This window comes from Piliocolobus tephrosceles, chromosome 3 (assembly GCF_002776525.5).
Source record: "Piliocolobus tephrosceles isolate RC106 chromosome 3, ASM277652v3, whole genome shotgun sequence".
Taxonomy (NCBI): domain Eukaryota; kingdom Metazoa; phylum Chordata; class Mammalia; order Primates; family Cercopithecidae; genus Piliocolobus; species Piliocolobus tephrosceles.
The window spans coordinates 110,887,426-110,902,032 of record NC_045436.1 but is presented as its reverse complement, the minus strand read 5'-3'; the positions used below and the strand labels follow the sequence as shown (position 1 = coordinate 110,902,032).

The 14,607-nt window shown below is 41.2% G+C and overlaps 1 protein-coding gene across 2 annotated transcripts in view; it reads left to right on the top strand.

Moving 5' to 3' along the window:
• The window catches only part of FRAS1 (Fraser extracellular matrix complex subunit 1), a 452,974-nt gene extending 442,690 nt beyond the window's left edge, over window positions 1-10,284 (top strand). For both annotated transcript variants that reach the window (XM_023222483.3, XM_023222482.2), the window contains 4 exons: window positions 482-648; window positions 3,014-3,219; window positions 5,007-5,153; window positions 6,562-10,284. In XM_023222483.3, the coding sequence (XP_023078251.2) occupies window positions 482-648; window positions 3,014-3,219; window positions 5,007-5,153; window positions 6,562-7,155 (1,114 nt within the window). In that variant the 3' untranslated portion in view covers window positions 7,156-10,284. The remainder of the gene's footprint in view (window positions 1-481; window positions 649-3,013; window positions 3,220-5,006; window positions 5,154-6,561) is intronic.
• Window positions 10,285-14,607: the final 4,323 nt, after the last annotated feature.

The following is a 14,607-nucleotide window of genomic DNA, read 5'->3' as shown; positions in this document are numbered from 1 at the left end:
GAAGGGGCTCAGGAAGAAGGCTGGGGAGATAGGCACACAGAGCAAAGCAAGAGAGTATCGCTTAGCAAGTCTCGAAAGTGGGACATGGATAAATAAAATTTTGATCAGGTCAAAAGAGTCAAAACCTCAGAGCATGCAGCTCTGGGAAGAAATCTAGCTGTGCTCCAAAGCAGGGAGTACTTTAGAATTCAAAGAGCAATTCTGGGAGCCCCCAGAGTGAAAGGGCCAAAAAAAAGCAAAGGATGCCAAAGTGTCTAAAGACTAATTAATTACTTTTTAAGATTAATTATTTCTGTTCAAAAGAAATAACAACCAAATAAAATCCTTTTACCGTACACATCCCTTTATTCTGTGAATACTTAGTACCCACAACAAATCTCTGTGTACAATCCTGAGGAGGGTGGGGAAGGGAGGGTTACTCAAATGACATATGCAACGCTGACCCTGCTCTCAAAGAGCTCTTGTTTCTCCTTGCGTTTAGATTCCTGATACCCATTGCTTTCCAGCAGACCAACCGCCCTGTGCCAGTTGTGTATTCACTTAACACTGAATTTCAGCTCTGCAATAATGAGAAGGTGTTCCTAATGGATCCCAATACATCTGATATGTCACTGGCAGAAATGGATTACAAAGGAGCCTTTTCAAAAGGTAAGTTGCTTCCTCCACCTGCAGAAGGAGGCTCCGCCTGAGAAGCTTTTGGTAAGTTGCTGGACTGGCATCTCTGCTCATAAGCTCTCAGTCAGCTCCCCAGTAAAGATCCCCCAGGGTTGGTTCCAGGACAGCCAGGATAGACTCAAGGAACAGGCCCATTTCATGCTGTTTCAAAATCAAATCACACACTTGGCACTATAATGATTGGCAGTGTGATGTCATGGAAAAGCAATGGTCTGAGTAGCAAGAAGACTGGAGTTTCCGATCAGATTCTAGCACATTGTCTAACTCTGGGTCAGTTATTTTCTCAACTCTCCAATCCCATTGCCTCCCAGTCTCAAAGGAATGCCAAACATGTGTGTTCTCCATCATGCTTTCTCTGCTGGAAATGGCTTACTTCATGGTCACTTCTCCATCCGTTTGCCGCAGGCTGGATTCTATCCTATCTTTCTCTTGTCGATGACACCAAATCGATGCATTCTGGCACTTTTTTCCTGCTGGGTTTCCTTTGCATCAGCTTCACCTGACACCATCTTGCCTCTCAGATGAGTTCTTCTCACTCTCCTGTCCCTGGCCTCCATGCTCTGCCCCTTCCGTGTTAGTGTCCCCAGGTTCCATGCTTGGCTCATTCTATTCCTACTCTGAGTGCTACCTCTGGTCATCCCCATGGCTTGGGCCATCCCTTTACCCTGAACTTCTTATACTCTTACTGTTCTGCGGCCATTCAATTTGACCTCATCCTGGATCTCTCCGAGCTTCATTTCTATGTTTCCACATGCAGATATGAAACTACCGAAGCTCTCCAAGCAGCATGTCTTTCACACACCTAGAGATGCCTGAGACTGGACTTGTCTCCTTCCAAGCATGGTCCTCCCGCATCTGCTACCCTACTGACTGCATCACCATCCTCTGTGTGCCCCAACCAAAAATCTCAGGGTTATCCTCAACTTCCCCTTCCTACATCCCACGTGCCATCTATCATTAAGATGAGTGGAATCTGATTCCTAGACATTTCTTGAGTTCATCCTCTTGCCTCACAGCTATATTTTAGATGCCTATCTGTAACTAGAGGATTAAAATAGCCCCTACCAGGTCTCTGTGACTTAAGTCTCTTTGTCCTTGACCCATTCACCATGTTTCTAAGGCCCAAGTGTGTTATTACGTTTCTGCTTAAAACCCTCCAGTATTTCTTGTTACTTATATATTTGAGTCCAGCCTCCTCAGCACGGTTTGTCTATCTCCCTAGGAGCCTCTCCTGCCAGAGCTTCTATACACCCTCCACTCTTGTCACACTGACTTACTTAGCACGACATAGTAAATGTTTGGGATGAGCATTTGGAATTAGCTGGATTTGTGCTAATTCCAAAATCCTCCTTCTGCTATATCATTGCTGTGGAACCTTGGATAAGTTACTAAAATGGGAATAATAATTGAAGCTATCTTTTGGGCTCTTGGGAGGATTAAGTAAATTAATTGCATGTAAAGAGCTTGATGCCATAACCAACACATAGGAAACAGTGCCTACACCAGGACTTACACCCTTGAAGCATTCTTTTTTTTTTTTTTTTTTTTTTTTGCCTAGAATGTTCTCTCCTGCCTCTCACTCCCACCCCAAATGCACTGTCTGACAAATGCCTACGTGTGTTTCAGGATACTGCTCAAATATCATCTGTCTTGAAATCCTTCCATACCATTCCCTAGGCAGATTTCTATACTTGGTTTCATGCTCTCTTAATATGACGTACCTTCCTCTATTATAGAATGTAACAGTATAGCATTTGGGTGATTAATGGGGTATTGTGGTGGTTTGGTTTTGAGAGCATAGTATCTTGACTTGGAATCCCACCCTCACCATTTGCTTGCTTTGTGACCTTCAGCAAATCACTTAGCCCCACTCAGTGCCAAGTTTCTCATCTGCAAAATTGTGAGCACTACATGAGTTATTACATGAGAGGACTTGGTATAGTACCTGGCAAATAGTATAAGTTTGATAAATGTGAGCTATTTCAATCAATCACTTTGTGTTTGTTTCCACCCTCTCAACTGCATCTCACACACCTGGGTATCCCCTATGCATAACATAATACTTTGTTTCCCTTACATGCTGAATTAATGCTTATTGAAAAAATAAAAAAGAAGCAATAAATGTTCCCTAGCAAGAAAACTCAGAGAGAAAAAGAAAACAATAAAAAAGAAGCAATAAATGAATAAATGAGTATTTTAGGGGCACATGGAATGATGGAGCTCTTCAGAGAAAGGTGCTTTTCACTCTAAGGGAGCATGTTTAACCCTTTCAACCCTTGACATTTGTTTTTCTTTCATCTTAAAGTCTGACCTAATTAATGCCTTTCAATCTTTTCAGGTCAAATCCTTTATGGCCGAGTTCTTTGGAATCCAGAACAAAACCTTAATTCTGCTTACAAACTCCAGCTGGAGAAAGTCTATCTTTGTACGGGCAAGGATGGCTATGTCCCTTTCTTTGATCCCACGGGGACAGTCTACAATGAAGGGCCCCAGTATGGATGCATTCAGCCAAACAAACACCTAAAACACAGATTCCTGCTGTTGGTATGCTAAGTATTCTCACTATTAGTGTGAAAGAGCAGACACTTGAGCAGATTTCCTCAGCTATGATTTCTCCCTAAAGTAGATAGAGCCCACTCTTGATAGTTTCCTCTCTATATATGTTTGTGGTGTTGTTTTCTTTCAGATCAGCTAAATACTAGTATATATGTAGTGGTTATGGTGGGTAACAAGAAGCTTCTATTGACATTCTAGGAAGAGGAAACTCTAGGCCAATGTTTCTCAGAGTATGGTTCAGAGACCTGGAGTGTCCCCATATTCTTTCAGGGAGTCTACAGAGTCAAAATTACTTTCAAAATAATCTGATGATGATGCTTTTTTTTTTTTTTCATACTTATTCTCTCATGAGTTTAGAGAGTTTAAAAAGTTTATCAATACAATTTCAGATTCCACATTGTAATTAATCTTTAAAAAATAACCACTCACCAAGCTTTGATTTAGTATCAAAAAAGAGGCAGGGTGTGGGTGGCTCATGCCTGTAATCTCAACACTTTTGGAGGCTGAGGTGGGAGAATCACTTAAGCTTAGGAGTTTGAGACAAGCCTGAGAAACATAAGGAGACCCCTTATCTACAAAAAAAGATTTGAAAATTAACTGGGCTTGGTGGCATGCACTTGTAGTCACAGCTACTTGAGAGGCTGAGGTGAGAAATCACTTGAGCGTGGGAGATCAAGGATGCAGTTAGCCAAGATTTCACCACTGCACTCCAGCCTGGGCAACAGAACGAGACCCTGTCTCAAAAAAAAAAGCCATAATTATTTGAAAAAGCTATTAACTGCATAGCTTTATGAGGCCAGATTTTCTTCATACACTTTAGACAAAACTGCATATCACAACTGATTGAATTCAGAAGCAGTTATGAGAATCCAGTTTTTTCCCTGAGATTACAAAAATGTAAAACATTGCCAGCTCTCTTTATTGGGGGAGGGAATGAATTTAGGTATTTTCACTAAAAAATATCTTTCTTAACATGTAACGAGTTTCTTGTCAGTTTAAAATGAATTAATAAGTAAACACTTAGAATTTTTTCAAGTTTAATTTTTAACACAGTAAATGTTGATAGATGTAAGACACATAAACAAAAACTCTCTGGGGTCCTTGATTTTTAAGTGTGTAAAGGGTCCTGAGACCAAATAACTTGAGAATTATTGGGCTAGAATAGCCCACTTTTTGCATTTGGAGATCACAAAAGCCACCACATGTCCTTTTGGAAAAGGACAGTGGGTTCCCGGAGGTAGTGTATTAGTCTGTTCTTGTGCTGCTAACAACGACATGCCTGAAACTGGATAATTTATAAAGGAAAGAGGTTTCGTTGACTCACAGTTCAGCATGGCTGGGGAGGCCTCAGGAAACTTACAATCATAGCAGAAGGGGAAGCAAATACGTCCTTCTTCATATGGCGGCAGCAAGGAGAAGCACTGAGCAAAGGGGGAAAAGCCTCTTAAAAAACCATCAGATCTCATGAGAACTCACTCACTATCACAAGAACACCATGGAGGTAACTGCCCCCATGATTCAATTACTTCCCACCGGGTCCCTCCCATGACACATGCGGATTATGGGAGCTATAATTCAAGATGAGATTTGGTGGGGACACAGCCAAACCATATCAGGCAGCCACTGACTTAAGGAGAGGGCTTCGCAACACACACTCTCCCAACCCAACCTAAAGCCAGGAGTGATGAGTACTTTTCTCTTCCCAGTCACTGCCACCTACCAATAGAGTGGAACCATCTTTCTAAATCTTGCATTTCTTTTTTCTGAAATCCTAGGACCGCAATCAGCCAGAGGTAACTGATAAGTACTTCCATGATGTACCTTTTGAGGCTCACTTTGCCTCTGAGTTGCCTGATTTCCATGTGGTCAGTAGCATGCCAGGTGTGGATGGATTTACTCTAAAAGTAGATGCACTCTATAAGGTGAGTTTGGTGAGAAGAACAGAAGCTTAAGATCAAGTCTACTTTAAAGTTTGAAAAAAAAAAAAAGGAGGAGAACTGCAACATCTCTGGATTCTTCATCATTCTGCCATTCTTGCTGGCACATCTTTTCTTATTATTGTTAAGCTTATCACCCACCCAAAATTTTCACATGTATCCCCAGTAGACCAAAACAATGATACAATTATTTAATTTGCATATAGTCACTTGTCACTGTGCACATCATGGCTGCATGTGACACTCTAGTTTTTCCTAAGTTCTTTTATATTGCATCCCTTTTTGGTTCTATGCTAGACCAGCTGATTTTCAAAGACATATGAAAAACATTTAACAAGATCATAATACAATACAGCAATTTAGAATGGCAAGAATTACTGCTATTTGATAAACAAAAATACCTTAAGTCTCAGCAATGAACATGAACTTTCAAGATCAAATTTCACTTTTTTTCTGTCTCCAAATATTAATCTATGACCCTTCAGAACTATTATCACACTTCAGAAGTTATTTCAAAACCATGAAGGGTTTTAATGGAGATAGATGAGGGGGAGATAAAATACTTGATGACATAGCCTGATTCAGAAAGTGTTTAGAAAATGTTTGTCGGCCGGGCGCAGTGGCTCATGCCTGTAGTCCCAGCACTTTGGGAGGCCGAGGTGGGTGGATCACCTGAGGTCGGGAGTTCGAGACCAGCCTGACCAACATGGAGAAACCCCGTCTCTACTAAAAATACAAAATTAGCTGGGCCTGGTGGCACATGCCTGTAATCCCAGCTACTAGGGAGGCTGAGGCAGGAGAATTGCTTGAACTTGGGAGGCGGAGGTTGCGGTGAGCCGAGATCATGCCATTGCACTCCAGCCTGGGCAACAACAGTGAAACTCCGCCTCAAAAAAAAAAGAAAAGAAAAAGAAAATGTTTGTCACGTATCTGTGTATTATGCACACAGTATATGTTTAGTGAATATTTTGTTGAATGACTCTATTTTCGCTGAAGTTCACCAATAAATAGTAAATTAACATAATGGAAGGTCACTATAAATAAATGTGGTTTTTAATGCTATTATTTCACTGCTATCAATAAAGACAGACAAATATAAACATTCACTTAATGAAAGAGACCATGAAAGATAATTCCTTAGGCTATTCCGTGTACACATAGGGAACCAAAAAAAAGGAATGTGAATAGTTGACTCAAGATCATCGTAATTTGGAAATAAAATAGAACCCATATTTGGTTCAATTCTCTATGTATTAGTAAACACCAACTATTGCTAATGCTTTTCTGGAAATCAGTTATCTATCAAGGCATATAGTGGCAATTATCCTTCCATTTCCTTTCTTCAGAGGTGCTCTGTGGGCAAGAACGACATGTTCGGTTTGTCCCCCTGCAGGTGGAAGCAGGACACCAGTGGTATCTCCAGGTCATCTACATCATTGGCCCTGACACCATCTCAGGGCCCCGGGTCCAGCGCTCTCTCACAGCTCCACTCAGACGCAACCGAAGGGACCTCGTGGAGCCCAGTGGCCGGCTGACCCTTGATGATTCCCTCATCTATGACAATGAAGGAGACCAAGTCAAGAATGGCACCAATATGAAGTCCCTGAATCTGGAGATGCAAGAGCCAGCGGTAGCTGCGTCCCTGTCGCAGACTGGGGCATCCATTGGCAGTGCTCTGGCTGCGATCATGCTTCTACTTCTGGTGTTTTTGGTGGCTTGTTTCATTAACAGGAAATGCCAGAAACAGAGGAAGAAGAAGCCCACAGAGGACATTTTGGAGGAATATCCTCTGAATACTAAGGTAGAAGTGCCCAAGAGGCACCCGGACCGGGTGGAGAAGAACGTGAATAGACAGTACTGCACTGTGCGGAACGTCAACATCCTGAGCGAGCCTGAGGCGGCTTACATGTTCAAAGGTGCTAAAGTAAAAAGACTGAATCTAGAAGTCAGAGTTCATAACAATTTACAAGATGGAACAGAAGTTTAATGGAGGAGACCTGTGTGTATTTTTTTCTAAAATCATTTTTATAAAATGGGGGGAAATACTGGTATTTTTATAATCTCACAGATGATAAAGGGAAAACTATAGCTTTGAGTGGCAGACGGCACACATCACATGTATCAACTCACAACTGAGCTACCTCATTCAACAAAGAACCACTGAGACATCCAGAGTATTAGAGTTATTTCCATAGATCCCTGTAATAGTGTCAACAGCTGTATACAGCTCCTTCTGTAAGGCTGGTCTTAGAAAACAAATCCTTTAGTATCAGGACAGGAGTCGAACAATTAGGTTAGCAGATGGAGATGAGAGGACTGGGTAGTGTACCATGGCAGATCTCAGAGAGAAGTAGGTACAGGGCCTTTTGTTCCCTCCCCCAGTCCCAGCTTTCTTCTACAGGGCTTTTCCTCAGCCCCAGACAGCAGAGTATGAACTGCTGACACCCAGATTCCATTAAAAATTCTACTGATCGACACAGCACATATATTTGCTCATGATTTCCACTTGACAGCGTATGCTCCTTGGCCTCTAATTGTACTTTGCTTTTCCAGAGCCCTTTTTACCTGGGGATTTCAATGTGCTTAAGTAGAATCCTCTGAAAACTATGGGAGCCTCCGCCTCCTCAGGCACAGAGAACTCCCTCCTACAAAGGGGGAGACTGAAACCCGAGTTAAGGAGGGGCCTGGCAGGTGTATCAGAGCACATTAGTGATGCCCTTGACCCCAGGGAGGTGTCTTTGTTCCCAACTGGTTTATGTGGCACTGAGACATCCCTCCCTGACCAAGGATGCTGCAGAACAGATCAATGTACTATGTATGGCCTTTTAATTCAACATTGCCGTAAATACTTTAAAGAAAACCCGCCACACTTTCCTGCTACTCCAGGCTTTGCCCGGACCCGTAATAGACAATCCATGTACTTTGCTAGCTACTGTGTTAGTGCTTCTGGAGAGTAAGTGATTCATTTGAATAAGGCAAATTAGGAGAAAGCCCAGGTTGGGGTGAAATCAGACTTAACAGATACATGCTGGTTCTCCTTGCTGTCTGAGACACAGCAGACAGAGGCACTGTTCCTGGTGCAGTATTTCAGGGATTTCTCTTTGAGGGGTTCTTTTCTGGTAGCTCAGACAATTATTTTTACCATATCAGCACATGACAAGGCCATGAACACATGGCTCTAAAAGAATTTAGTGTTCAAGTATCAGCTTAACTATTTTGTGTAGGCTATACACAGCTTGCTTTTGTTTCTCTTGTTTCTGCCTTATTGGCAGAAACATAAGCATGCATGCCATGTTGTTTTGAATTGGAGGCATAATTTCGTTATTCAAGAGTAAAAGATATGTCCTCTTCTGATGCATGACACACCACAGTCACCAAGCAAATAACGGAGCCTTCACATTGTGTAATATATGTATGAGAATGACTCAAGCTCTTTGAGAACATTCCAAACTAGTAACATTTCGCTATGAAAAGCTAGAAAGGATAAACTGTGAAAGGTTCTAGGCAGCTCTGTGAGACTCCAAGATCCTTGAAAGTAGGACCTTTGTGAGCCGCGCCTTTCATTCTTCAGCAGTGCCTTGCATGTAACAAGCACTCCAGAAATATTTGTTGAATGAATGAATGAATAGTGTCATGGGTGAATGATAGGGGAATAAATTTAGGAAGGGAAAGTGAGAGAGTATGGTGGCAATATCACAAGGGAGGAGAGAGGAAAACAATTATCTTCTCTACTTGGATTATGAGATAATCTTTTACTTGGAGCAAAGAAACACTGCTTTACAAAGGCACGACTCTGGCAGTGGTCCTAAGGAAGCATGAACAGAAAGTTCATAATAATGTATCAGCAGCGGATGAGATGATGAATTGGCATCCAGAACAGGAGATTTAGAGGAAAATCTGATTTAGCATTCTGAAATGAGTGTCAGGTTTTCAGGAGAGAATGAATTGGGGTGAGCCCAGAGTCTGAAACTCCTGACTGGTGAGATGCTACTTAAGACCAGCTTGGACAATTCAGGGCAGAACTCCTATATCAGCCTCATGGACACCCACAATTGGTATCTCATGGCTGGAGAGCTGATCAGGCAGGGTACAGAATCTCCAGAACAACCTAGAGAGTGAATGCTAATTTGTAGAGGGAATTTCCATTTGGTCCATTATTTGTAACTGTGTGACTGTTCCAAGTGCCAGAATGCTTACACGTTAAAGCAGCACCTTTCCATTTGCCCAAATATTCTTCTTGCACACCCCTTCCATTACTGCTGAATAGGACATTGCATGGGAAGAGTGCAGAGGTGGCAGAAGGAAGCTAGAGTGGGAAGGACTAAAGACTGAGCCCCAGAGTGCTCCCAGCAACTGCCACGTACAAGGTTTGAAATGACAAGGGCAAGAGTGAGATACGAAACTGTGTGTGAAAGGAAAGCCCTTGCAGTATTTCTGCCCGCCTTTCTTCATGTACGTTATTGAATGCCAGTACTTCTCTAGTGGATGCACACTTGTTAAATAGTGTTAAGAGACGTGGAGATGAGATATACCCCTTTGATGTAGAATTATTCATTTAGTTTGTTTCATACTTCATCATAGGAATCAAGTCATTTGATGACTAATGTGGATTATATTTCAGTCAAAGCTCTGCTTTCAATTTCTCTGATTTGCTCACTAATGCCTTGTGTGTGTTTTACTAACCTTTTATATCTTGCCTTCAAGTGAGAAGGAACAAACAACTCTCAGTGGTTGCTACTTGCTATTACATGCTGGCTGTGAAGGTTAAAAGAAAGAAGGGTCTGCACCATTTTTTCTGCCTCGCTGCCCTTTTATTGTACCCCAGGCCTCCTAGAGGAGTCCTGCAGATTCTATTGTTGGGTGGGAAATAGTGTTGGAATGTGTTTGCACAGTCTTATGATATTCAGTCTCAGTCTGCTATAGGTATTTGTTATTCTTGGATACTACACACCTGCTCAGACTGAGTAAACATTTGTGGTGCTGTCAACCTGATTTCTTGACTCTCAAATGATTTTTGTATTTCAAATATGAATTTGTGTGTTATGAATTTCTGATTTCTCCAATAGTATATGCCACTATATAAATTTGTATTAATAAATGACAGTCTGGATGTTTTTTTGTTTGTTTTCCTATGTTCTTTTTAGCTTATGTCTCTTATTAATATAGACATTGCCATTAAGATGGCAAAATTCATGCTAAAATTTGAAGGAGTCTTTTGGAGAAAACCCTTCTAATGAGGGTGAATCTGCGATACTCATTAACTGTGTTCAGAGTAAGATGCTGAATAAATTGTATGTTCCCAGATTATCATAGGTCTTCTTTGGCAATCAGTTGAAATTCTGAGACAAAGAAGAATAATTAAAATTTCCATGTGCCATATAATAAGTGGATGTTTGTATTTATTATCAAAACTTCTAAAGAGACGTGACATAGTATGAGGGTGGTTTTTGTCCTTCTGTGCACATGCAACTATTTGAGCATACATCACTGACCCTGGAAAAGACCAAAGCTCCAAACGAGTTTATAGGCTCACGAAGGGAAAAAATCACAGAGTCAAAATGGAACTGTACCCAGTTGGTCTTTGCATTCTGCAAGCCTGTGCATTTGTGTGCCTTTCCCTTCTGATAAAACAAATAACTGCCAATAACAGTGACCAGCAGGGCTCTGTTGGCACATTTGCAAACTCAGCAAGAGTTGAGAAAGCATGTTTATAGAAAATCTGGGGAAGGGATGCCACAACCAATCCTGGAAGTTGCTGAGATGCTGCCAGGAGCTTAATGTAAACTTCCAGTCCTCACCATTTCCTGTGATTATCTATTGCCTTAGAGCAGACTCTCTGCCCTGGAGTTCATTTCTCTAGAGTGTAGAGAAACTACCAGGAACCAATCTAAGAATTGTTAGGATTGTCTATCAAAATGCTTCTGAGACTGGAAATGTCATGGCCATAAAATTTAGGGATCTTGAAGAATAGTGGCAGAAAATGAGTTCCCATTTAGAATTTAAAATGTCTCTTTTTAAATTTAAAAATGCTTTTGAAGAAATGTACTGGGAGTGGTGGAAGAAGACTATATTTGGAATGTGTTATTAGGTTCAGCTACATACAATTGATGATTTGATAGGTTAAAAATAGTCCAGTATCAATAGTTTTGTATGTCTCAACCTAATGTTAAGAGACTACAATCTGTAATAGAGATTCTGTCCCCAAATGAGCCACAGAGAACTCTTAACTAGAGTCCTGTGCACTGAGAGTAGCTAATGCCCCGGGATTGTTATAGGGACTATATCAAATGATATGTTGGGCATTATCTGGCAATGCTCCAATCAAGAATAATGACTCCCTTATATTCTGTACCTCATTCAGTCTTCATAACAACCCCATAAGACATAGTTGTCCTGGATAATTTCCTTTGAAAGTTTCATGTGAATGTCAGAATTTCAAATCTTTGAAGGCCTTCACAAACACAACTTGTTGATTTAAAATGGTCCCAAGCTCCTATAACCTAAATTTAATGCTTGTCATGAAAAGTTACATCACTTGATTGATACAACAAAATAGACCTATGCTGCAACCATCTCTAAAAAAGCTAGCAGAATTTTATCCCTAGGCTCATCTTGGTTTAAGGCCAAGTTCCAAGACTACTCAGCAAGTTATAAAAGTTATTAGAATGTCAGTCTCTGGAATAATTTTCATAAATTGTTATAAAACTAGCATCAAGATATCTCAGTTCCAAGACTACTCAACAAGCTATAGAAGTTATTCAGGCCGGGTGCGGTGGCTCAAGCCTGTAATCCCAGCACTTTGGGAGGCCGAGACGGGCGGATCACGAGGTCAGGAGATCGAGACCCTCCTGGCTAACACGGTGAAACCCCGTCTCTACTAAAAATACAAAAAATTAGCCGGGCGAGGTGGTGGGCGCCTGTGGTCCCAGCCACTCGGGAGGCTGAGGCAGGAGAATGGCGTGAACCCAGGAGACGGAGGTTGCGGTGAGCTGAGATCCGGCCACTGCACTCCAGCCTGGGCGACAGAGCAAGACTCCGTCTCAAAAAAAATAAAATAAAATAAAAAAAATAAAAAAAGAAGTTATTCAAATTTCAGTCTCTGGAATAATTTTCATAAATTGTTAAAAACTAGTATCAAGCCATCTCCCTTAAACATCCCACTAAGGAGTGCTTTACAAATGAACCAGGGCTGGATACTAGCAACTCCCAAGAGTCCCTGCGCTGCTGATTCTGTTTGCTGCACACTGAATCTGCCCTGCCCTGTGCACTGGGAAACCGACTTTTTATCAACTGCTTCTTCAAGGCTCCATTGCCTCTCGGCTTCTGGTTGAGGTTGGCCAAGTGGAACGACTGATGAGAGACAAGATGATGTGTGTTTCGCCTCCTCCGTGCTTCCTTCTGCCTTGTGATTCTGGGGTGGCTGCATCCCTCCCTGGCCACAGGTCTCACGGGTTCTGATGAAACCCCTTCCTTCCCTTGCCCATGCAAGGCTACAGGTAGTCATAATTTCATCCTGTCCCTAGTCCTTGGAGACTATATCATCCCTGTGGATACCTAGCCAAACTCTGCCCATGCATTTGTAAATAGCTCCTTTATTTGACTCTTTTTTCAGACCCTTTGAGTATGCTGTCTCTTTCTGTCCAAACTCTTACATAGTCCTTAAATTCAGTGCCATTTGGTTCCACTTCTCTAGTGTAAATCACAATTAAATACCTGAACTCAAATCTTGTCTCAATTTCAAATTTGTTTGTTATTATAAAGAGTGATGTGCTGATAAATGCTTCACAACTGACCTTTGGGGTAAAGGGAGGCTTAATTTATAGTATTTCCTAGTTTTTGTGTTGTATATACTCCCACCATGGCTGAATACAACCCACTAGAATAATGTCACTGAATGTGGAGTTGGGAAGAGATGCACAGAAGTACAACTTTATGCACTATTGTCACCACATGGATGCAATAAACACAACCTGGAAAGCACCGACAATAATAAAATGTAGTGAAATAATTAGGAAGTGGTTAATTTTGAGTACCTATTACCTTTGTTTTTAACATAATTTATTCAATTATATTTATTTAACTCGTAATAATGTCTACATTTAATACTGGCTGTGAAATAACTGAAAATTCAGGAATTGGCTTTCACACACTGGTATAACCCAGCTCCAACACATCACTGTAACAGCAACTATGTATTTAACAGCCACAATCACGTAGTCAGTTAGTTTTTCCTTCACATGTTCGAAATATGTCTCAATAACTTTGCTTTAAAATTTTTTGTTTGGCTGTTAAATTGTTCTTTTGATCAGGGTGCTATAAGAAAATTTGCTTTTTACTAACCTGTAAAGTTCTGTGTATTCAGAATAATGAAAGTTTTATTAAATGGCCTTTCTGAATTCTTTTTCTGGATAACCATAAACCTGGATTCTAACAGCATCATCTAATATTTCCTTCCAAGAAAACTCATCCTTTGGGGGAAAAAATAGTTTTATAATATGCCATGACCTGTTTCTAGTATAAATGGTGGTAATAGGGCTGTTGATACAACTAGAAAAAGTCAAAAAATGATAAAAGTGCATTTGTTAAAGTTACCATCCTGAAATCAAAGAAGTTAAATTCTGAATGATTTAAACAAAGCCTACATGTAAAACATCATCTGTTACTCATTTTCTTCTGGCTACAAATCTAGCCCTATTAATTCCTAGTTGCCTGGAATACAACTCGTAGAACTTACTGAGTCCCTCTGAGCCTGTCTCTCTGTATCTGCAAAATAGAGACAATCATAAATAATTTACAGCTGGTTGGTAAGCATGACATAGGTCACGTATGTAAAGTGCATTACCCAATGTCTGGCACAAATAACAATAAATATTTTCCACTCATTTCATGCTAATCTCAGAATTTTTCAAGGTAACATGGGATTTGTTTATTGTGCTGAAGTCTGAATGGGAGTCAGGAATTACTATGCAGAACAGAATGCACAACACCGTCCTATCTTCTCTCCTGCAGAAAGCTCATTACTTTGGATTTGTAAATCTGAGAGGGCTCCCAGGGCACTAGCCTTTTAAGCATGACCATCTCTGCCTTCTCCATTGTAGCTCCTCTTAAACCAGTGGTTCTCAAACTTTAGGGTGCATCAGAATCACTTGATGGAGTAGGGTTTCAGGGAATTTGCATTTCTAATGAGTTTCCAGGTCCCAGGACTCAGCTTTAAGGACCAAGACTGTAATCTCTTCAACTCACACTCAAGCAGCTCCAGCCACGCTTATCCTGAGTCAAGCAACTCCTGCGTCAGGTAAAGGGCCAGCATACAGGCAGGGCGCGGTGGCTCACGCCTGTAATCTCAGCACTTTGGGAGGCCGAGGCGGGCGGATCACAAGGTCAGGAGATCAAGACCACGGTGAAACCCCGTCTCTCCTAAAAATACAAAAAATTAGCC